Source organism: Octopus bimaculoides, chromosome 18 (genome assembly GCF_046866305.1).
Source record: "Octopus bimaculoides isolate indiv1 chromosome 18, ASM4686630v1, whole genome shotgun sequence".
Taxonomy (NCBI): domain Eukaryota; kingdom Metazoa; phylum Mollusca; class Cephalopoda; order Octopoda; family Octopodidae; genus Octopus; species Octopus bimaculoides.
This window is the reverse complement of record NC_142945.1, coordinates 39,009,619-39,033,721: the sequence shown is the minus strand read 5'-3', so window position 1 is coordinate 39,033,721 and position 24,103 is coordinate 39,009,619. Positions and strand designations below refer to the sequence as shown.

Here is a 24,103-nt window from a genome sequence, read left to right as displayed (position 1 = left end):
ATTGTGCTATTTTATATATATAATATATATATATATATATATATATACACATAGATATATCAAACAACCTACCAAAGATTTATCGTTTTAATATTTTATGAATTTAATATTTTCTTTGTATTCTGATATCAGATTTTACTTAACCACAATTTTTATTTATTCCCTCATTTATATTTAATCTTTTTGTTGATATAAGGCTGAAGAAGAACAAATAATTGTTGAACAATCTGAAGCCGTCGAGACTGTTAGAAAACTGGATGTTAATTTAGACGACAATGATGATGGGAAGGAAGTAAATGTCAACTTAGCTGATGCTGAGACCATCATGAGTAATGATGAAGATAGCAAAGAAACAGCTGAAGATGGCAGTAAGCCTGGTGATTTTGAAGAGGATGCAGAAAAAAGTTTTCCAGTGGGAGAAAACGAGGCAATTTTGAAGTCAGAAGTATGTGAGACAGTAAACAGAAGCTTGACTGAAAACAAACATTTTGATGATAGATCTGATAGAAGTGAAGATGATTGTGTAGAAGAAGGATCTGATAGAGCCTTACACGATAGTACTGTAGTAGGATCTGATAGAGCTGAAGATGATAGTATAGTAGAGGTGTCTGATAGGTCTATAGATGATAGTATAGGGGAGAGGTGTGATAATGTTTCAAATGATGAAATAGTTGAGGAGCATGATAGAACTAGAAACGAGAATACAGTGGAGGGATACAATAATGCTATAGAAGAGTATTTAGTAGATAAATCTGATAGTGATGCAGACAACTGTACAATGGAAGTGTCTGGTGAGAATTTTAATGATAGAACTGTAGAAGGGTCTTTTAGTGATGTCAATGACACTAGAGGAGAGATAGACCTTAGAGAAGAGAGATTTGACGGAGCTATGGTAGACAGTGAAGAAGAAGCACCAGATAGAGAACTGGGTGAGAATACAATAGAGGAGGAGACTGGTAGAACTTCAGATTATGAAAAAGCCAAAGAATCTAGTGATTCTGAAAAGGAAACACTGGACAAAGTAGGGTCTTCAGAAAATGAAGATGAAGTAGCTGCAACGTTTAAGGGAAAGGAGACTGGGGATACTGACGTGGATCTGTCTGATGGGGAAGACTCTAGAGAACATGGTCAGATTGATAATGAAGAATGTGTAGAAGGGGTGAAGTTTGTGCCTCTTGAACATGACCAGGCAGAAAACTATACCACTGCTGCTTCTGAAGATGGGGACACGTCTACGAAAACAGGAGACACCATACTTTTTGAAGAAGAATCTGTCAAGGCAAATGAAAGTATTATTACCAAGGAAGAATTCTCTGACGGAGACTCTGTGAGTTATTTGCATGCTAGAATCCCATTCTAGGTATGTTTGCATCTGTCAGCAAATATCCTCACAACCCTTTACCATTCTGAGATGTCTCTAAATTGGTAGTTGAACATGCCACCCAGTCTAGCTGTCTTTCTCAATTGGACTTGCTCATTCTGGGTTAACAACAATCCTAACGAGTTTAGTCATGCTTGTTACTGTAGTACAACTATCACTCTGACTACTACTGCTGCTGCTGCTACTATGAGAAAAACTACCTCTGCTTAAATTATTACTACTGCTACTACAACTTCTACTGCAGCTGTTTAAAATACTATTCCTTCACAGGCTATCTTAAGCTTTAACTTTACATTCTTCAATAGAAGCATGTTTTACTTTTTTAATATTTGGTTCTATCTCTATTTGCATTCTTCAATTATAATTTTGCATTATTTCTGCATTTTATTTCAGCGCCATGCACTGGAAGGTTCTCGCCAATCTGAATCATCAGCCAGTTACAAATGTTTTCTTTTCACTTGCATTACTAATTTCCAGTTCTTTAATAAGGAAAATGGCATGAATATTACAAACTCTCATTATTTTTACTTCGTTAGAAGCTTAATGCTTCACATCAGTGTAGAATATTTTCTTCTTAGATGAAAGTCTCTGCTTGAAGCAGTGGTCCCACAACTCATTTCAGCACAAACTGCTTTCGTTTCTTTCCATCCTAGCTCGTGCTGTTTAGGACTGATTTACCGATTCTGCTTACTATCTTCTTGTGAGGAAATTAGTTGTAGGTCAGCTCAGATCCAGCAGGCTATCCTGTCTTGCTTTCAGGTATAGTGTACCTAGGACTACTAGAGCATGAGTGGGAAGAGATTTGGCTGCTATTTCTAACATTTTGAGCAATCACTTAGAAGCTTTCTCATTGGCTTGCTTGAGAAATTAGTTTATTACTGGGAAGTTAAAACAACTCACCAGAGAGTAGCCATCAAGAAATTCCCTTGTAATAAAGCAGAAATTGATTTTTATCTCAATATTTTTTTGGAATAGGTGTCAGAAATTCATTCGTCATTGTCACTGACATAAGTGTTGTCGTTAATATTTCACACCCATTTTTTCTTTTTTTCTTCACACTTATCATCTTCTACCTCACACCAGCTGTGGTGTCTACTCCAGAATGGTTTCCATTATTTGTTGTCCAACTCTGATTATATCTGTCCTCATTACGGTCATGACTGTTTTGCCACATCTGCAATTACTGTGTGCTCCAGCCCAAATGGTGTGGCCATGCTGGAGCACCTATGTTAATGATATGTAGTATATGTCTTTACTGCTCTCACTCACACTATTTATTCAGTGTGCTCTTTATACAGTGAAAAAATAAAAACACAATTTTCAATAGGAAACAGTTAAGAAAATTAATATATATGTGTGTGTGTGTGTGTGTATATATTCTTTTACTTGTTTGTCATTTTACTTGGCCATGTTGGGACACCACCTTGAAGAGGTTTCAGTAAGACAAATCGACTCCCAGGACTTACATTTTAAAGCTATGTATTTAATCTATTGGTTTCTTTTGCTGAACTGCTAAGTTATGGGGACATAAACACACCAACACCGGTTGTCAAGTGCTGGTGGTGGAAAAACACACACACAATATATATATATATATATATATATAACTGAAAGAAGCCCATCATATCTATATACATATATGTATACATATCTATATACATATCTGTGTTTGTGTGTGTCTGTGTATATATATATATATATATATATATATATATATATATATATATATATATATATATATATGATGGGCTTCTTTCAGTTTCTGTCTACCAAATCCACTCACAAGACTCTGGTCGGCTAGTAGAAGACACCAGCACAAGGTGTCATATAGTGGGACTGAACCTGGAATCATGTGGCTGGGAAGCAAGCTTCTTACCACACAACCACGCCTATATATAAAAATGATATTTAAAAAATAGGGTACAGAAAAACATCTGTATATGCATTCCCTCAATTAAACATTGCGTTCAGGAACCCTGGTGTTCCCCTCAGAAAATGTTTAAAACAAGCCAAGCCACCTACAGCAATACCACGGGTGACTGAGAGACTGAGTCACTGGAATTGCCTTTCATAGAAGTCGGTACTTTTTAAAAAAATAAGACGAACGTGATTCATTAGTTTTATTAGGAGGGGGGGGGTCCTATTTTTTTAACCAGTTAACTTCTTTCTTCTTTTAAGGGCGATATGTATGGAGATACTGTGCGCGCGCGACCGCGACCGCCTGCCTTTTATTGAATTACTGATTCTAGCCTTTGTCCGTTTTATGGGTTTTTTTGAATTATTGGATGGGAATGGAAGTGAACTATCCAAAAGTCAAAAAGTAATGAATATCTTAAGTTATCCACCCAAAAGATTTGCTGACAGACAAGTTTCTTTGTTTGTTATTGCTGTTTGACTCCAAACCAGACTTGAGCGAACAGGCTTACGATCTTCAGTATTCTAGTTGTGACAGTCCCATTCTTTTTAACTATTATGTATCTAGAATTACATTCATTTAATTCTTTTTTTATTTTTATTTTTAAGACGAAACGATGTGATTTGAGAGATATTTGGTCGCTACAACTAGCATGATGGGCGACTACACAAAGGCTCCTTCGTTGTGTATTCTTATCGGCAATGTTGGTGGTGGTGTGTAGGAGTTACTTCCCTTGAAATCTTATCACTGTTTCTACTTGAATAGTTCTTTGTTTTAAAAGCTGACATATCTTGTCTGGTGTGTTCATGGTGATATGGTCTACTTCAAATGGGATTAAATAGACGTTTGGAGACAACTGATAAAATATATAAAAAGAAAGAAAAATAACGAATGTCAGAAACGGTCAAACAAACAAAAAAAGGATGAAGAAACTAGATTCTAATATATTTTTGGAGGGGAAAAAAAAAAATCATCATTGACTTGATGTGATTGATCCTGGGAGACTCTGGAATAAATACCACTGAATAAAACATGTGCTTAGTATGTTTGATCACAGAAGTTAAGGTTACTGACAGTTGTTATTTGTCTATCTCTTTCTACCCAGAAGAGACCTACACATGACTTCTGAGAGAAATTTGGCAAAGCAGAACAAGACTACTCTCAATCCACTAAAGAAGGAATGGAGAGTTTCTCTCAAAATTCAAAGATTTTTTTGTTTTATTCTTTTGGGGTGGGGGTGCCTTGGCTGGTAGTCACAGACTGCTTTTTTGGCCCTAGACTCTGAACTGATGTATCAGCCTCATCTTATAGGCCCTGGACCAGTATACATAAGCTGCTGCAGGCACCACTCCAACCTAAGCAGCTTACCCACACAGCCTACATGTCAGGCATGGGCAACCCTTTTCCAAAAGTAGGCTACATGTGACATGGCTCATTGTTGAGCAGGCTTCGTTATTTAAAAAAATTCAAGGTAATTTTCCATTAGGCATGCTATTCAGAAAGTCCACCAAGGCTGCAGTTTGCCTGTGAATGCTATATGTATTCTATTGTCTCTACTACCACCCACACAATCTCTAAGATAGCAGAAATCTGTGGAGAAGAATAAAAATTGCCCTTGAAATGTCACAAGTGAAAAACAGTGACCTAATAAGTCTTCTACTATAATTCCATCTACATTAAAGGACACCTTACAGGAATATTAAACCACCCCCATTACATGCCTGGTATTATATTTTAACCAATGTGGAAAGATTAGAGATGAAGTTGACTTTGACAGAATTTGAAACTGAGAACATAAGTGGCTGTAACTAAAATATTTCAGACATTTTGTCTGTTATAAAGATTTTGCTAATCCACTGCCTAAAGACTATAATTATTCAACTGTTATTAGTATAATTATCAATTTCAGCTCAGTTATATCTTTTCAACTTACATACTCTGATCCATTAATTGAATGTATTAACATTTGATGAGTATTTTATTAGCTTTGTCCTGAAGTCATCTATATACATTATCCGTATGACTTCTGTGATGATGTTATGAATATTTAGGGACGCGGATTGGTAGAATTGTTTTAGAGCTTTGTACAAAATACCATGTGATGTTTAGTTACAGCCTTTTACATCCTGGGTTCAAATCCTGTCAAGAAAACTCTTTGCCTTTTATCCTTTCCAGATTGATAAAATAAAGTAGGAATCAAGTGATGGGGGTCAATATAATTGATTGTACCCTTCCTCAGATTTGGGGTTTATGTCTATGTAAGTAATTAATATTTAGGGTAACAGCGATTGCCATTTGAAAGTTAAATACCAGTTCCATGTACTGGTGCAAGACCAAAGGTTTATCGGAATATTGAGTTGATTGAATTGGCCTCTTCAGTATATTACTAGTTCTTAATTCTTGATTCTTCTAAGAATAAAATTCAAAATTAAGTCCAACAGAATTTTAAAAATAGAATGCAAGGGGATGAAACTAAATACTGAAATTCATCTCAACTAAATGTCTAAATAGTGTGACATTCATTGTAGTTTGGTGCGAAACAGTAGTGTTACTATACCCTAGGGTACTCAGAACAAGTATGAATATGGCAGTATCCTAATTAACAATCTCTTGCCTCGGAGTTATGGCAGAATGGTCTTTTGAAGTAGTGGCATTAATGTCTACTCCATTATAATAACTGTAGCTGTGTGTATGTATGTATAATACATATATATATATATATATATATATATATATATATACACGTAAAAGCACCCACTACACTCTTGGAGTGGCTGGCATTAGGAAGGGCATCCAGCTGTAGAAACACTGCCAAATCAGATTGGAGCCTGGTGTAGCCATTGGGTTTCACCAGTCCTCAGTCAAATCGTCCAACCCATGCTAGTATGGAAAGCAGACGTTAAATGATGATGATGATGTATATATATAGTTGCAAAGATGTAGGACAAACTTAAAAAGAAGCGACTGTTCCTACACAGAATTACTACCTACTGGCTGGAATTGGTTACCAAGTGAAGTTGTCAAGTCGACAACAATAAATCAATTTATGAATAGCCATGATAAATATTGGAAAAACAATTAATATAAAACTCCATTCTGATTATCTGAAAGGTTTCATTATAAATGAGTTTACATTTACAGGCTATGGACCTCTCAGCCATAAAAGCAATAAAGTATGGTTTTTAAAAAATTCTTTTTTTTTTTTTTCTATTTTATAACCTAGACATGATATTATTTTTATAAATTATAGAATATCCTCTGAAATAATCTGAGTAAAGTGCAGAGGGAGAGGTTGGACTTAGAGAAAACAAAAATTAGATGAGTTCATATTCGCACAAGCATGAAGAAGAAAGTGAATAAACTTTTATAAAAGATTATCTCTCGCCAACGCTAAACTTTAACCAGCAAATTCTGGTTAGTTAAGTCTACAGTCCTGTCTGCTTATTGATTTCATGTGGAGAATAACATTGCAGCTGTGTACAATGAGGTCGCAGACATTTCCTATGTCTAGACAGCAGCTTTATTGATTGTTCAGGATAATACTTTTAACCAGTAATTTATTCTGTTTTCTCATACACACTTTCTGTCAGCAACATTTTACAGACATCTTGATGTTTTAACAAATTATTCCAACTGTCTCCTGAGTCTCCATGATTGTTTTTTTTTTGTTCTTTTTTCTTTGCTTTTTTTTCTCCCCCAACTGAATCTTTAAATGATACTTCTAGAGTGTTCTCTTGCCGATATAAGGGGAAGGAGTAATGATTAAAATAAATAACACATGCACACATGCCACTTTTAACCTTTGTCGCAAATGAGAAGACTGCAGTCTTTTTATTGCTCTTTGTTAAGTAGTTTATTGTTCAGCTTATTCAAAAGCCAATTTACTGGGGAGGGAGAGCAGTAGTTAAAACAGACCCTAGAATATTACTAGTACCTGTGATTATAGTAAAAGAAGTTCCAACTGAATTGGAGATTACAACAGTGAAGTAACAATCATAATACAACCAAACCTACAGTTTGCCTCTCCAACTTTCAACATTGCACAAATATCAAAAAGTTTAGCTCTTTATATGCTACTGGTATGAAAGACGTGTAAAAAATACTTCTCTCATCATATATATATATATATATCTTTTTTAAGTTCATTTATGAGAAATGTTTTGAACATGCATATAAAAGCTCCTATTATGTTGGTTATAGCCTACTGATGCCAACTGGTGATACCAGTTTTTGGGGGTTGCACCAAACTGTGCCAATATAATGTAGGATAAATATAGTAATAACATATTTATAAATTCTTTCCAAGGATTATTATTGTTTTATATATATATATATATATATATATATACACACACACACACACACACACATATATATATATACACACATATATATATATATATATATATATATATATATATATATATATATATATATATATATATTGTGGTGATGGGAATGAATCTCCAATCAACAGTAGGGATTCAGTTGCTCAATGAACTGAATTACCTGCTCCTGAATTTCTGTGTGGCTAAGTGGTTGAGTATTCCACAGACATGAGTACCAATTAACATGGCAGTGTGTGACAAAGCTATACCTTTTGAATTAATGGTGCAGTCTACCTGATAGGCTTCTGTACAGTTTCCATCCTCTTCATTTCACTCCCAAGCTGGTTAATCTGAAGCTATAGAAAAAATGACTTCTTGCCCTGAGAAATGTATTTATCGTGGGAGGAAGGTGGGGGTGGGGGAATAACAATGTATAAAGTATCATTGCTGTGGGAGTGGAGTTTCTGACATTTGAAACAGTCCTTCTTTGGGATTCAGATGAAAAGAGCAAAGAAGGGCAAAGGCACTGCAACACCTCTCCCTATATCTTACTCTATGTATTATTAACCTAACAATTAGGATTCCACTCTCACATGTCTCACATTTGTTCTGCCATTATATATAAAAAAAATATCAGTGTTTCCCTTTCCTTTTTTTCTTGCAATAATTAGATGAGACTGAATACAAAGTTCACAGAAATTTAGATTTTTAATTAGTCTCTAATTAGGTAAAGAGCAAGTGATTTAAGAAAGTGGCTGAACATCAAAAGTATTGAATAATGTAGGAGAGATGGCTGATTGGTTGTTGATCTGTTGTCATGGGAAATGGTTGATGATATACATTGGGTGAAAATGTGCTGTATGTTGTTGTTGTCGTCGTTGTTTAGCCTTGGATCAAGTTTGAAGTCACAGACTTACATTATTCTTCAATGCCGTTTCTGTTTTTGAAGGTGAATCGACTGTTGTTTTTAGCAAGTCAAATGAAGATGTAGATCATCTTTCTAGGACTCGTGTTTATTATGGAGGATTTTCGTGGTTTGAGGTAAAAAAAAAAAAAATAATAAAAAGGAAGGCATAGGTTGGAATATCAAAGTTTTATCTCCAAGAATGGTGGGCCTTGAAGAGAAAGACAAGGATTTGTGATTTCTGTCCAGTTACTGTATATCAGATGCATAGAATATGACAGAATAGAAAAATCATCACTAAAAATATTTGTGATTATTATGATACTATGAACATCCTGAGGTTTTACTTGAAATAAGGCAATTCAGTTTCAATGTCATTTGAAATTTTCTCTCTATAAACCAGCTCTGCAAATTTTATAAACCATATTTCTTCTAAAACTATAGTTACGTTTATGGATTTGTGTTGCTAGATCCCTGATGCGAAGTCTTGTGTTGAAGTTGTATTGTATTGTATTTCGGGATTTTCATGTTTTTTTTTTGGTGTGGGGGGCCCAAATAAAAGCACAAGCTATATAGTTGTTCTTCAATGGACATGAGTTAGAATAAAAACAGTAATAAACGAGTGAAGAACAAATATATAGTGCATGTGTTTATTTGGCAGAAGGAAAAAAGACCATCTCAAAATACAACAATACCTATAGTTAATCTGAAGGGTATTATTTATGACAGCCTTGTGTCATGTTGGTTTTTATTTTTGTGGTCTGAGGAATAATTTTCATTAATTTCAACTTTTTATTCAAATCAACATTTATGACTCCCAGGAAAGTTGGGTTTTTTTCCCAACCACTGATACTTACATCTTATACTCTGTTATTTATTGTGAACTTGTTACTAAAGAAGAGAGCAGACTACAGTAAGCTTGTCACATTCTGTGCTTTCCAAATAATCTCATCTCCAATATGTAGAGTGAGGTGCATTCTAGAAAGTGATATGTGAAAAAGATGGTTTAAGAATACTTGTTATAGCACATTTAGAGAAAACTCCTGTCATTTTGACTTAACATGATGCTGGAAATACTGTTGCCAATCTTAATTACTGGAGGGGCCTTGCTACTCAATGTGTTAAGTCACATGAGAGGAACTAAATCATTGCTGCCAATTTCGAGGGTTTTGTTATTATTATAGTAAGGTGGTGAGCTGGCAGAATCGTTAGCATGCCGGACAAAATGCTCTGTCTTTAGGTTCTGAGGTCAACTTTGCCTTTTCATCCTTTCGGGATCAATAAAGTACCAGTCAAGTACTGGGGGTCAATGTCATCGATTATCCCCCTTCCCCAAACTTCAGGCCTTGTGCCTATAATAGAAAGGATTATTATTATTATTTTACATTAAAAAAAAAAAAGGGCAAGCTGGCAGAATTGTTAGCACACTGGACAAAATGCTTTCACCCGTCGCTACGTTCTGAGTTCAAATTGCACCGGGATCAACCATACTTTTCATCCTTTCAGGGTCAATAAATAAAGTAGCAGTTGAGTACTGGGGTCGATGTAATCGACTATCCCCCTCTCCCAAATTTCTGGCTTTGTGCCTATAATAGAAAAGATTATTATTTTACATTCCGTTTGCCAAGGGTTTGATGGGTTTACAATAATGCAGCCTCCCATACACTTACCTCTTGTGTCTACTCAGTTCTGTTCTGATTTTTGTTTTTTGTTTCTTTCTTGGTGTTTACCCTTGACTATGTGTCACATGCCTCTTTTAATACTCTTAGACATGATCCCATCTGCCCCTTTTCTTCAATGACTGGGATGCTCTTCATACAATAGACCATTGTGGTATTATAAACATTTGTTCCTGTCACTAAAACCCTACATTTTCTTTTTCATGTGATAGGAGAAACAGTTATTTTCTTCAGATACTGGTTTTAATTGACTCCAACTGGAATGCTATCAGCAGCAGGGTTTGAACTGAACATGGCAGTTTCAAACAGCCTTCACCTTTTGTACCATCTAAAAATCAATTTACTGTCTAAAGCCAAAATTTTAACTTTAGAAACATATTTTTCTAATTCCATCCACCAGTTTGTACATCATCTCCCATTTCCTATTCTGCTAACAGTCTTCCGCTGTTGATTATATTTTTCTACTTCCCATTTATCGATTTTTTTTCTTCTCCCTCCTCGTTTTAGCTTATTGAACCATCAGTAACTCTCACCAAATTCTCTCAACATTTTCATCAGAGACAAAAAATAAAATGAAATAAAGTCATATCATATATTTCTGCTGCAATTAATGTTGATTCTTCGTTTTAAACTTGGCCATTTTGTTTTCAGTGAATTTTAAAAAAAGAAAGAAAGAAAGAAAGAAATATTTGTTGGTGAAGTCTTGGTTGTTGATTTAACCAAGAAAAGCTGAGTGTAATCTCCTCTTTTACTTCATGTTCTTTACTGTGCTACAGAGAAGTTGGAATGCTAAATATATTTTAATTTTCATTATAGTCAAAATCTAAAATGAGAAGAAACAAAAAAAAAAAAACAAAACAAATGAAACATAATATTCCTGCTATTTTGGTTCTGCTTTAAACTCAACATTTTTGCATAAATTCTCTTTCATGAACCTCAGCTATTTTCTATATTTTGTCACACAAATCTAGCATGACTGTCAACTCAGGAATTCCTATAAACAGATACAGCATGGTCTAGCATTTTCCCCCCATCCTCTACTTCTTGTGCATGATGAACAACCAACCCTTTTTTTATTTTTCATTCCAGATCACCTACTTATTGAATGTTTTTAAAATTTTCAAATGTTTATTAAATTTCTCAGCATTTGGATACCATATGCTAATATGTAAATGTCATTTATCTGTATGTTAAATATGACTTCCATGATACAGTTATTTTCCATTTGTCATTGTCTCTCCTTCTCTCTCTCTCTCTCCTATCTATCATTACCTCTCTGACTCTCTCTCTCTCTCTGTTCTTTCCTTCTTTTTATTGACTGTTTGGTTTGTAAAATGATTATTTTTTTCAGGGTCGAGTCCCCCGTTTTGTGTAAACTTTATTTGGTGGCAACAGGTAACATAATGCACATAGAATAAAGACCCCCTTGCAGTATTAGATTTCAACATTGTAGCTGCCTCTGTTTCAAATGTATTGTCTTTTCTGTCTCACTTTGCAAACATGAATATCCACATAAATTTCTCATCCTATAACTTCCTCACAAAATCATCATTTCAGTCATGACTAAATAGACGACAATTGACAAAATATTGATGTTTAAAACTAGTTTTAAAATTATTAAACTGGCTTGAGTATATACTTTACCGCTATTACACAGAAAACCTATTCACTGTTATGTCTATTTCCACTGAAATACTTACTAAACTCCTATCATGAAAGCTATTGTTTGGTATTGTAAAATATTGATTTATTTTGAACGTGTGCAATCCATTGTATTTACTTCTAGTATACTATTTATACATTCTATCTTCATTGTCCCTGAAAGGATTAAATTCATTTTTGATTTTAGTAGGATTTGATCTTAAAATGCACACAACTGAAATTAAATAGAGTACTGCATTTCATGTCATACATCTGTCTTGACTGTGTCCATTTATACTTCTAAGAAGTATTCAGGAAAAAATTTTGTTTTCTAGCAATGCAGTATTTCCATGTCTGTTTTGTAGAAAGTAGAGGGTCGTCAAAAGGAAATAGCATAGAAATCTGTCAAACCTCAAATATCTTAATGTTAAGGGGAACATATCTGCCATTTTGAATCATCTGATAATATAAGTTTTTTTGTGATGTTCTTGTAAAACGTTCTCCATTTTCAAGTTTGGTAGAAAATGACTGACACAGTTATGAAGAATGTTGTCTAAATACCCTAAGCTTTCACTGCTACCCACTTGTTATTTCTGATCCTGTTCAAACATGCTGACAAACCTTGCACAACTTTCATTATAAGCTTACATGTTTCTGTATAGCCATTTCTTAATTTCACTTTAAACTTCAGAACATTGAAGAATATTCTTTGTGGCTGCTTTTCAGTTCCCCATAGCCTTCATGCCATTTTATACTTCACTTGTTAGTTCCAATATCATATCAGTATTTTGTTTGAAAGAATAGCTTCAGTAGGCTATTGACAGACAACTATATTTCTTATTAACATTAATCATTCATTGCCATTGTTTGGGTTGCCTTCATGCAACGATGTGTGAGGCAACAGTTCTAACTGACACTATAAAGAACAATGCCCATTTGTAATCTTTGCTTTTGAAATCCAATATATATTCCAGGAAGAGGAGGAGAAAGAGGTCGTAAAAGATGAGGAAAACGAAGAGAAAAAAGATGAGGAAAGTGAGAAAAAAGATGAAGAAAGTAAGGAAAAAATAGATGAAGAAAGTGAGGAAAAAATAGACGAAGAAAGTGAGGAAAAAATAGACGAAGAAAGTGAAGGAAAAAAAGATGAGGAAAAAGCTGAAGTAAAAGAGGAGGAAGAGGAGAAAAAAGATGAAAATGAAAAAGAGACTGAGAAGGAAAAAGAAGAGGAAACGAATAAAGAAGCTGAAGAGGTTATTAAAGCATGACGATAATCTAGCTACCCAATATTTACCTCCTCTCTACTCTCTTTCTCTCTCCGGATCAAACTTAACCATAAATACTAACCTTTCTCTTCAAAAGACTTTTCTATCTTTTAGTCTGATAGTTCTGTGTTTATCCTTACAAATTTACTAACAACAAAGGGTTTTTAGAAATGATTCCATCAAAGTCAATTCTTCGCATTAAAACTCCTCGACCACTCTCCTTCATTTATTCCTATTAAGAGTCTCAGAAAAATATATTAAACCAGTGTATTAAGCTGGTGAATCCCATTCTTGGTTCAATCCTATATTAATGCTTGATTTCACTTACAGCCAGTAGAACTGACTGTGGAACCATTAATAACAAGGAGACATCCAGGTTCAGTAATGCAATCTGCTGATGGCTGATACATATCCTGGCTCAGTGCGAATGTGTTGATAACCAATACACATCTTAGCTCAGAATTCTGAACATATTGCTGAATGAGCGACCTAGGTATATTGTAGCTTAGCAGACTGTTTGTATGATGCATTAAGCAAACTCAAACATTTAATTTCGAACACAATGTAAACTCTGAGAGGTAAGGTCACAAAAGATTAAGACAAGAGATGATAAGCTGTAAAGCATTTATCAAAAGCAAGACAACAATCAATGGACAGTAAAATGTTGATGACTTTCCTACATGTTTTATTTGATGGAGAAATTATTAATGCCTTAACTAATGGATATATATGAAATATTCTTAGCACTTTTAAAGTTGGGATTTGAGATTCTAACTTGTAATTACTGACGGTTATTAAATTCCTTGTAGTTCTAGCATGGCAGGTCTTGTCTTGACACAGCTATAAAATCTTGACAAAGTGTACAAATGTGATTTTGAACCTTCTCCTTTAGAATCGCTTTAACTATTCCTTATTAAATTCTCTTGAGAAAAACATAAGCACCATTGGCTTTCTCTTGGATTCTAGTAGAAAATTAATGTGTTTGATGTCTATTGGTGAGATAAAACCTCAGGGGCTGTTTCAAAGAGAGTCAAATGATTCAACCATCTGTTCTGTAGGATAATGCTGGCTTCTACTTGGAATCAGTCTCTAACCCTTCACTGAAATCATACACACACACACGCATGTATGTGTGTGTATGTATATATATATATAATATACATATATAATGTACACATATATATATAAGTACATATATGCATGTATAAATGTATATATATATAATGTATGTATAGACATAGATATAACAGTAGTTGTTTGTTTAACCATTTACTAACCATAGTTTTGAAGAAGAATATTTCAATTATTATAGCATAAGAGGATTTAGCAAAAAAATCTGTAACATTGTTGTTGTTATCATTATTAGATGCTGTTTGAAAATACAAGATTAGATTCTTGTAATAGTTTTTGATATATTTTACAGGCTGGCTTCAAGCTGGTTGATACCCAAAGATGTAAGACTTTCTGTAATTTAATTTGGTCAATAGTCTTTGTCATTTTTTTCCCCCACAGGATTTTAGCCTAGTCAACTTTATCATCATCATTATATCATCTACAAATCTCACTTTGATCACATATCTCTTTCAGTTTATTTTGATATTTACTATATCTCTAGTGAAGTGGTAGTTTTTTTATTTTTATTTATTTATTATTATTTTTTTTTACTTTAGAGATTATTCCAATAATTCAAGTAACTTATTTCCAGCTTCTTAGATTTTAGCTTTCAGCATAGATTAAGTAACTTTCTCTTATTTATTTCTAATAGAGAATATTGCAATTTTTCTCTTTGAAACCAATCACTCTCTACAGTTGAAAATGGATGGTGGTGGTTTGTGTGGGGGGGGACAACATGATAGCTTATCTTCTAAGAGTTACAAATATCTACAGGTGTTGGAAAAAATGTAAAGAAATGTGGTTTTAGAGTGAGAAACTTAGGTTTTAACTGCATCTTCTTCTCACACAACTGACAAATACTAGAGTTCCATCTCAGTTGTCAACAGATGATAAAGGGACACACTAAGTGCTGTGGAAATAAGTTCAAATCCATTATGGAGGCACAACATTGTTAAGTGACCAAGATAGAAACAAAATGTCTGTTCATTTGAGAGACAATGGCCATATCAACCTGGCCATTGTCGCTTTCTCATAAGTAGCTTAAAATATCCAAAAAGTTAGACCAGTACATAGACAACCATGTGTTATTTGAAATACAATAGCTGTAAAGTCATGGGCAGAACTACTGATTACATGGCCCAGAGTTTAACCCTTTTGATACCAACCTGCCTGAAAATGCCCCTAGCTATATAAAACAAACTTCCTCTTTTAAACCAGTCATATCCAGCCAAAATATTCAACCTCTTTTATGCTTAAAGTGGGCCAGATGTTGCCCCTTATACCGATCCTACAGAATTATTCTAAAAATTAAGTTATCTCATAAAAATCTCAAAAGTTACAAGATAGTGCATGATTAATTCGAAGCAAGGTGACTAAATAAGCATTACAATTAACTAAAGAGCTGAGGTGATCTAAATTAAAAATGTCCATCAAAATTTTATGTGAATTTATGTTCCAAAGACCAGCTTCATAATGACAAAGATAGTTTAATAAGTTCTTTTTTTTTTATTTGTAAAATTAACTGAAACAATGACAATGTATTTTAACAGAAATATTGTAGTAGAAATATTCTACTACAATAGTTGTAGTAAGCAAGATGCACTTGCCTGCTCTCAACCTGCAAAGGATGACAATCAAGTTGAACAGTTAAAACAGAAGTAAAGACATCCATTTATAAAAACAGAACTGTCTGTTTTAGTACTGTGAAACAAAAGTGATGATTAGGAATTTTTAGTTAGATTTTAATCTGAGTAAGGGCTGTAACTTCAAAACATTGTTCCGACATTATGCAAATGAACAAATTTATGGAAATCCTCCTAGAGATATTGGTATATTATTGAAGGCTGTAAAACAGTAAAATGACAGATATACACTTATGTTCCACTATATATATATATATATATATATATATATATATATAATCTTGTGTTAGCTTCAGAATGATATACAATATCAATGGTGTTATCTGAGATATCTGAATAATTTTAAGATGCAAGCTGACACCTGTTGGTGAAGATTCTGTGAAGTATGTAACAAATTAAAATTAGCCTGTGTAGACCATCACTTCTTATTAGTAATTATTGCCAAAAAAATTTTACAGTTTGGCACACATTTTCTAATTGTTACATTTGAAAAGAACAATCACTTTTCACATCTTACTATAACCTAATCATTTTAAACACACCAGCATCACGTGAATGAATCACTGGCAGTTGCTGATGTGGTATGTTTCACCTAAGTCAAATCACTCGCCTCATATGGAAGAAAATTACAGAAATCACCATACAGCAGATAACTTCATTTTGATAAATGTAAACATTTTTTACCTTGGTATGAAGGAATTTTGGTGGAAAAGTCCCAGGTTAGAGAAATTGTGATATTTAGCTCCTATAAATTTTATTGACTGTAAATAAAGTGAAGGTTTGCATTTTTACTTTTGGCTCAGTGAAATTGACTGGAACTAATAAGACTTCAACAAAGGTCAAAACTACAATTTTCCCATTGTTGATCTTATATACCCGTTCTCTTTAACTTAGAATTTTGTCATACCAAAAAGAAAATGTATACATGATTCAAATTTATGAAATCCTCGTCTCAATAAATAAAATATTTAAAATTTCATCACAAACTAGGAACTAGAATGTCTCAAATGAAGCTGAAAAGTGATGAGAAGGTTTGCAGAAGCTATAGGCATAGCTTTTTTTTCTTTCTTCTCTTGTCATTTCAGCATCTTAAAACAAGTTTTCTTGTTCTTATTTTCCTTTCCTTTTTTTCTATTGAGTTGATTACTTTAGTTGTAATCTTTCTTCACAATTACAGGAATTTTGGTTTACAAAACCCAAATTGTCAATTGTATTGTTAGTAAGGTTGGATTTTTTAGCTGTTATTCATTTTTTTTCTCCTTTTTTTTTTTTGAATATCGCATCGAATGAGATATTTTAAAACAAACATAATTTTGAGTTTTATTATTTATTTATTTAATGATTTTATTATTTCTTTACTCATTCTGCTTTATCCAACCCAACTAACTGTTGGTGTTAAACTATAGAGCATTCATAGCTTATGCTTCTTGACTTTTCTGAAGGTTAATAGAAGACATGTAAACACTAAAAGCAGATCAAGTGATTTTTTTACAGCTATTAGAGATAGTTAAAAGAATGGTTTTCTGAATTCTGCCGATATAATCAGTTGATTGGTCTATGTGATGCCAATTAATTTGCTGAAAATTAAATGACATCAATTTTCTGTATGAATACTTTTATAGATTTAATTACAAAATCTAAAATCTTTGTATGATTAGTTTATATATTTGCAGTTTTTTGTTGTTGTTTCTTAGACTAAAACTTGGAAAATTTCATCTTTATTGGACTGTTTATTAACTTTAATTAATTAGTTAAAATAGTTTAAGTAGAAAATGTAATTTTCTCAGCAAATAATTTCAAACAAAACATAATAATTTTAACCTTATTAATTATTCTTGTTTGTTTTTGTTTTTTTTTTTTTTTTTAATTTTTAGGAAAAATCAGAAGAAACGGAAGAACAGGTGTGTTGCTATTTGAATTGGTTAAATATTCTTATTGTTATCATTTCGCAAACATGTTTTAGCTGTTATACTTAGAATTCTTCTGTGTAAGCCATAAAAGTTTAAAGAAAGCAGTTTCTACATTTCCAGTTTAGAACTGAGAAATTATTATTATTCTTATTATTAGATTATAAGAATTTAAGCTATTTTTATTTCTTGATCAAATGTTAAATGTTTTCTTTTTTTGCAGGAATAAAGGTTTCATAGAACAAATACTACAACAGTATCTGTTGGTTTTGACGTCTCTGACTTCATCTTTATCTGTCTACAGTCGGATGAGTCCATTATCACACTGTCAACACCAGGTTTCTTACCAGTGATGTCTTTCATGGCTACCTTTTGATTTAGTCACCTTCATCACATCTTAACTTGTATCAACATCGAAAAATGTTCTTACAGTTTGTTGGTATCTTCCCCCTGTCTTAATTCTGTGGAAGCTAAACCAGTTTAAACCTTTAAATGTTTTTGTTACAACTCTTACAAATCTGTCAGATACACCCCCCTTCCCCCACCCCACCTCACTATATGTTTCTGTTCTGTTAATTTGTGTTATGACATATAGAGCCAGAACAAATAACGAATATTTTTTATGTTTAGAAATTTTACTTCACTTATAATTGCATGCAAGTTTGGTCTACTGTTACTTTTATTAGAATTATTATGAGTTACATTTTGTCAGTATTAGGTGCTGAGTGTTAAAAACTGGGTTGTTGATTTTCTTTCTCTAAAAATTATTACTTGATGTAAATATTTACCAAGTCCTGAATAAATTAAAATCCTAAATTTGAACAAAGACCTTTTTTTTTAAGATTTAATTTAGATTCCAGATTAATTTAGGTCTCATCCTAATCAAAAGATGTAATCTTTTGAATTTTAATATTCTCATTAATAATGTAATGAATTGCATTATGATATACCAGTTACTTTAAAATCTTTTCAAATTTGACTGCTGTTTGATATAGAAAGCTTTATAAAATATATCCAAACAGTATGAAGCTAAAGATAATATTACAAATATATAAACTTATATTTTTTAGCGAAACGTTTATATGCAGCTCTTGTAACCAAAATTCTAGTTTTGAAATAACTAGAAAATATCAGGAATGTTTGTCTATTTTAAAGTTTCTAATTCAAGCAGACTGTTCTTTGTTCAGGAAGCTTTAATTACACACAATAATGTCCATCCATAAATCTTCTGCTGATATTCTTAGATCCTCTATCTCTCTCTCTCTCTACTTGAATTGTGATTATAATTACTCCTGCTCAAAGCTTGGTTGCTTTAAAACACCCAAGATTTTCTAATAAAATATTTTCTAAAAGCAAATGTCGTTTTTGTTTTTCCTGTTGTTGAATTTTCAATAAATGTTTAAATTAATGAAAACTATTTATAATTGTTCACTGAGTGTATTTATCGGTTAATTATGGTGTGTTTCAATAGTACGCACTGCACAAATACAGCATGGGTTGTGAATAAATATGTATGTGGGTTCAGTCCCGCTATGTGGTACCTTGAGCCAACCAAAGCTTTCATCATCATTTAACGTCTTTTGGAAACTGAAAGAAACACATTGTATTTACACTTCTCTTGACATGTTATGGCTGTAAACAAGCAGTATTGTTTGTTTTCAGTCTTCCATGAAAAATATGTCTGCCCATGGAGAAATAGTACCTTGCCTGGAAATAGGTGATGGCTGGCAACAGGGAAGGTGCCCAGCCATAGGAAAGCTGCCTCACCAATGCCAGCATGAAAAAGTGGACATTTATGTAAATCATTCCTCCGTGAAATTAGACCCTATTTGGGCAGCTTATGATGAAAATCAAACTGCTTTTCTTTTATTATTGTAGTCAGGAGGAAAAACAGGGTCCATCACTCTTTAACCCTTTAGCATTCAAATTACTTTGTCAAACATAATATATATTTATTGAATTCATCATGCATATTATCTCATAGCTTTGAGATTTTAATGATGTGATAGTATATTTTTAGATTAACTGTGTATGTTAGGTGTGAGGGGCTGAATTCGGCTGGTTTGAACATAAAACAGGTAGAATATTTTGACCTGATGTGACCAGTTTACATGCTAAAGGGTTAAAGAGTGGGAGGGAAGTTAGCTTCACATTGGACTGCTCGCAACAGACTGGACTCCATTAAAGCCACCCACGTGTGCTAGTGACATATGAAATACACTCTATAAAGTGGTTCGCATTAGGAAGGGCATCCAGCCATAGAAACGAAGCCAACACATACAACTGGAATCCGGTCCAGCTCTAGTCCAGCTGTCTAAACTAATGCCAGCTTAGAAAACAGACATTAAAGGATGATGATGATATATATAAAATATATGAAATACTCATTACCAATTAGTTTTGCTGGATTTCAACTGCATTGGACTCTATCCTACATCCCTTTGTTTTGTTTTACTATGTGGTTCGTAAGCCTGATCCATTAAAGGAGCTTTTTTTTTTATGAGTACCACCAGATTAGTTAAATCCATATATATTGTCCATGACTGTTCCAAGTGCTTATCTTGCGAACTGTATCCCTTCTTTACTCCCCATTTATTTTAGCTAGGCAAAGAAGCTATTTGAGAATTAAGTGTCTTAAGGAAACGGTTCAGTGCTTGTTCACAAGATTTGAATTTATAATTGAGCACCTTAAAAATTTGGTAAGTTACCAAAGTTTAACGTACACCAAATTTCTCCCTGATCGATTTGATGACAAATCACATGTAAACTTGTATGATAAGCAGATAAGGATTAACAAAACTGGCACAGAAAAGATTGACCATTGACCTTAAATTAGTGTCGTGTCACATAGCGCAAGAGGAGACAACTCAGAGCTTATACGAGTTATTTCCCTTGGTTACTTCACACCTATATATATGTAATGTAGCTATTATCATTTAACGTCAGTGTTCTATGCTGGCATGGGTTGGACTCTGACAAAAACTGGCGAGTCAGAGGGACGTACCAAGCCCTGTTGTCTATTTTGCCATGGTTTCTACAGCTTGATGCCCTTCCGAATGCCAACCACTTTACAGAATGTACTGGGTGCTTGTTTTGTGGAAATAGCACTGTCAAGTACCATGTGTTTGTATGTATGTACATAACTACCTATCTCACAGATGTCAATCTAGAAAGAAGGCACCCCAGGAGTGTCTGGATGAATAGATCAGAGAAAAAAACCTCAATCTCATGCGTCTTGATCTGGCAAATGCTTATGGGCCAATACCTTAGAAGATGGTCCAACTGGCTCTCAAGATATATCATGTTTCAAAAGAATAATCAAGAAATAATGAGAAAGTACTTTCATGGCTTCTCAGTGCAATTTTCTACAAAGGATTTCATGACAGACTGGATCATTTTGAAAGTTTGTTTAGCAATGGGTTGTACCATTTCTCAAATACTGTCTGTGCGGGCAATGAAGGTCATCTTTAAAGCAGCTATGAGTGGTTCCAGTTTGGCAGACTTTGGAAATGGATACTGAATAATGCAATAACCCTGTCCACATGAAACATGCAGAATACTGAAGTGTGTTAACAAATACTCAAGGAAATGGCATGATTATCATATTGTTGCCAAACAAAGCTGAAGCTACATAGAGTACGAGACTGGAAAAAGCAAGGTTTTGTGTACGCTTGAGGACTCAAGAGACAAAGTTGGGAGATCAATCCAGAATAGGCTGAGAACTAATAGAAAATCGAAGGTTCAAGAGGTGATAGGTGAATCAAAGGTTAGTCTTGGGGTAAGAGAAATAACAGGATTCACACAAGCCAATGGATGACGAGAGGGTGCACTCCAAAAACAGTCTCAGCTGGAATGACAAATAGCATATGGCTCTTCTTAGAACTAACTTCATCCTCAGATATCTATTAACTTTCTGCTCTTGAATACAAAACCTTGTGAAATAGGAGAAATCAGATAACCCAGCACACCCACTTTGCAAAGGCCTGGCACTCCATCAGAGAACTGTTAGCATGCCAGAGAAAATGCTTAATAGCATTGCGTTTGTCTTTACGTTCTGAGTTCAAATTTCACTGAGGTTGAGTTTACCTTTCATCCTTTCAGGGTTGATAAAATAAGTACGAGTCAAGCACTGGAGTTGATGTAATCAGCTAGACCCCTCTCCACAAATTCCAAGCCTTGCCCTGATAGTAGAGAGAAATATTAATAATAGTTTCAAGTCTTGACACAATACCAGAAATTTCGGATAAGGGGCTACTACGTCGATTACATCGATCCAAGTGCTCAACTGGTATTTGTTTCAATGACCCTGAAAGGATGAAAGGCAAAGTCGACCCTGGTAGCATTTGAACTCAGAATCTCAAGACAGACAAAATGCCACTGGACATTTTATTTGGCATATTAACGATTGTGCCAGCTTGCCACCTCTTAATGATAATAATAATAATAAGGGAACTCAGAGAGCACAAACCTCCGTCAAAGCAAAACCAACGTCCTCTCAACGATTAGCCGGTGATTTTTAAAATGAGAATATCTGAAATAAACTCGACTACTCTCACAAACAAGAATACTAAAAATAAACCCGACTGGTCTCAAAAATTTAAAAAAAAAAAAAAGGAAAAATAATCCAGAATTCTTGTCCAGTACCGGATCGATCCCAAAATCAAATCAGTTTGTGCCAGTCACGAGGCCAAACATCCCTGAAAGTTTCATCCGAATCCATCCAGTGGTTCTTGAGATATTACGGACAAACAGACAAACACGACTGCAAACAATACCTCCACCTTCATTAAGGCGGAGGTAATAATAATAATAATAATGATACTTTCGGATCTATTTCAAAACGGGGGCACCAGTATTTTCTTAACGAAACACTTTGAAACTTGGGACACTGGTAGAATGTGTCATATAAAACATCTTTTACTCTTAGTCTTCTTAACAAAAAAACGTACATCGCAAGTTATTCCATGTTAAAGTTGTCGTATTTCTGTAATTTCAACCAATCACTGACGTCTATTCAGCTGAATAGAGTTACTGCTGGGCGGTCATAAAAATGTTATTCCCTGTGACATATTTTATCCGGTTTAATCGTAATTTATACGCATATATTGTTTATATAATAAATTACGCTGTGCGTATCTATGTGTGTAACAACTTTAGAGTTCGGATTAGGGGATTAATACGATATACACCGTTACAGCGCTAACTGTTTTCAACTGAATAGACGTCAGTGATTAGTAGAAATTATCGAAATAAGACAATTTTTTACATGAAATAAATTCGAATACAAAAATTTTTTTCTGTTCTATAACAAACAATAGATAAGTATACGAAGTTTGAAAGTCTTTCGGTACCAAAAACACTACATAAAACAAATGAAAACTGGTGCCCCCGTTTTGAAATAGATCCATACTTTCTATTAAAGGCAAAAGCCTTGAAGTTTTAGGGGGGGGGGAACTAGTCAATTACATCGCCCCCCAGCGTTTCACCGCCTCTTAATAATAATAATGATGGTAATATTAATATTAACAATAACTTTAGCACAAAAGTATCAATTTCAGCAGCGCCTTAGAAATCATTAGCAATTGCAGCACTGTTTAAACTCTCATATAAAAGTACTTAATAATGCTTTTTCAGTCCTCAGTTAGTATAGAACCACATTTTGACTTGAAAGCAACTGAATTTTATCGTGCACGGTTTGCTATAAATTATTCCTTCTCATACTTTCCTTTAAATTAATTATTAGTTCGGTACTTATTCTCGCTTCGTAACACAAAATCAAATCCTTTAGATTTTTGGCGAAGGGAGATAACTCAGCTAAAGATGCTTTTAAAAACACATCTTTTTGTATAGCAAAGTGTTTTTCAGTAAAATAAGGGTTGATCTGGAGTAATATAATAGAAGACACTAAACCCGATAGGGAATACATTATTTTCAAAGTTTGGCCCAAGGCCAGCAACATGCAAGAGGGGTAAGTCGATTACATTGACCTTGAAAGGATGAAAGGTAAAGATCGACCTCGGCGGAATTTGAACTCAGAATATTTAGACAGATGAAATAACGCTAAGCATTTTGCCCGGTGTGCTTACAGTTCTGTCAGCTCACTGCTTTAAGGTATTCGTTGAAACCAAACGTAGGACTACGTGGATGCAAAAGATACTTCCTAACTGTAAGGCGTCTTACATAAGTAAAGGGTTTTTGTTGGCGCTATTATTTTTATAGTTTGATAATCTTCTTGTAAATGGCCTTCCAACTGTGAATTTAGAGCAGTACCTGTTTGTTTGCCTCAGTTAATCTAGCAGAGTCGAGTTATGCATCTTACTAATAGGACAA

The 24,103-nt window shown here is 33.9% G+C and overlaps 1 protein-coding gene across 9 annotated transcripts in view; it reads left to right on the top strand.

Annotated features, from left to right (window-relative positions):
- LOC106877443 (uncharacterized) overlaps window positions 1-19,130 on the top strand; it is a 114,691-nt gene extending 95,561 nt beyond the window's left edge. For 8 of the 9 annotated variants that reach the window (XM_089366017.1, XM_052974307.2, XM_089366015.1 and 5 more), the window contains 4 exons: window positions 197-1,327; window positions 12,823-13,098; window positions 17,741-17,767; window positions 17,997-19,130. In XM_089366017.1, coding sequence (XP_089222143.1) covers window positions 197-1,327; window positions 12,823-13,098; window positions 17,741-17,767; window positions 17,997-18,002 — 1,440 coding nt within the window. In that variant the 3' untranslated portion in view covers window positions 18,003-19,130. The remainder of the gene's footprint in view (window positions 1-196; window positions 1,328-12,822; window positions 13,099-17,740; window positions 17,768-17,996) is intronic. The other variant, XM_089366014.1, reaches the window with a different exon arrangement.
- Window positions 19,131-24,103: the final 4,973 nt, after the last annotated feature.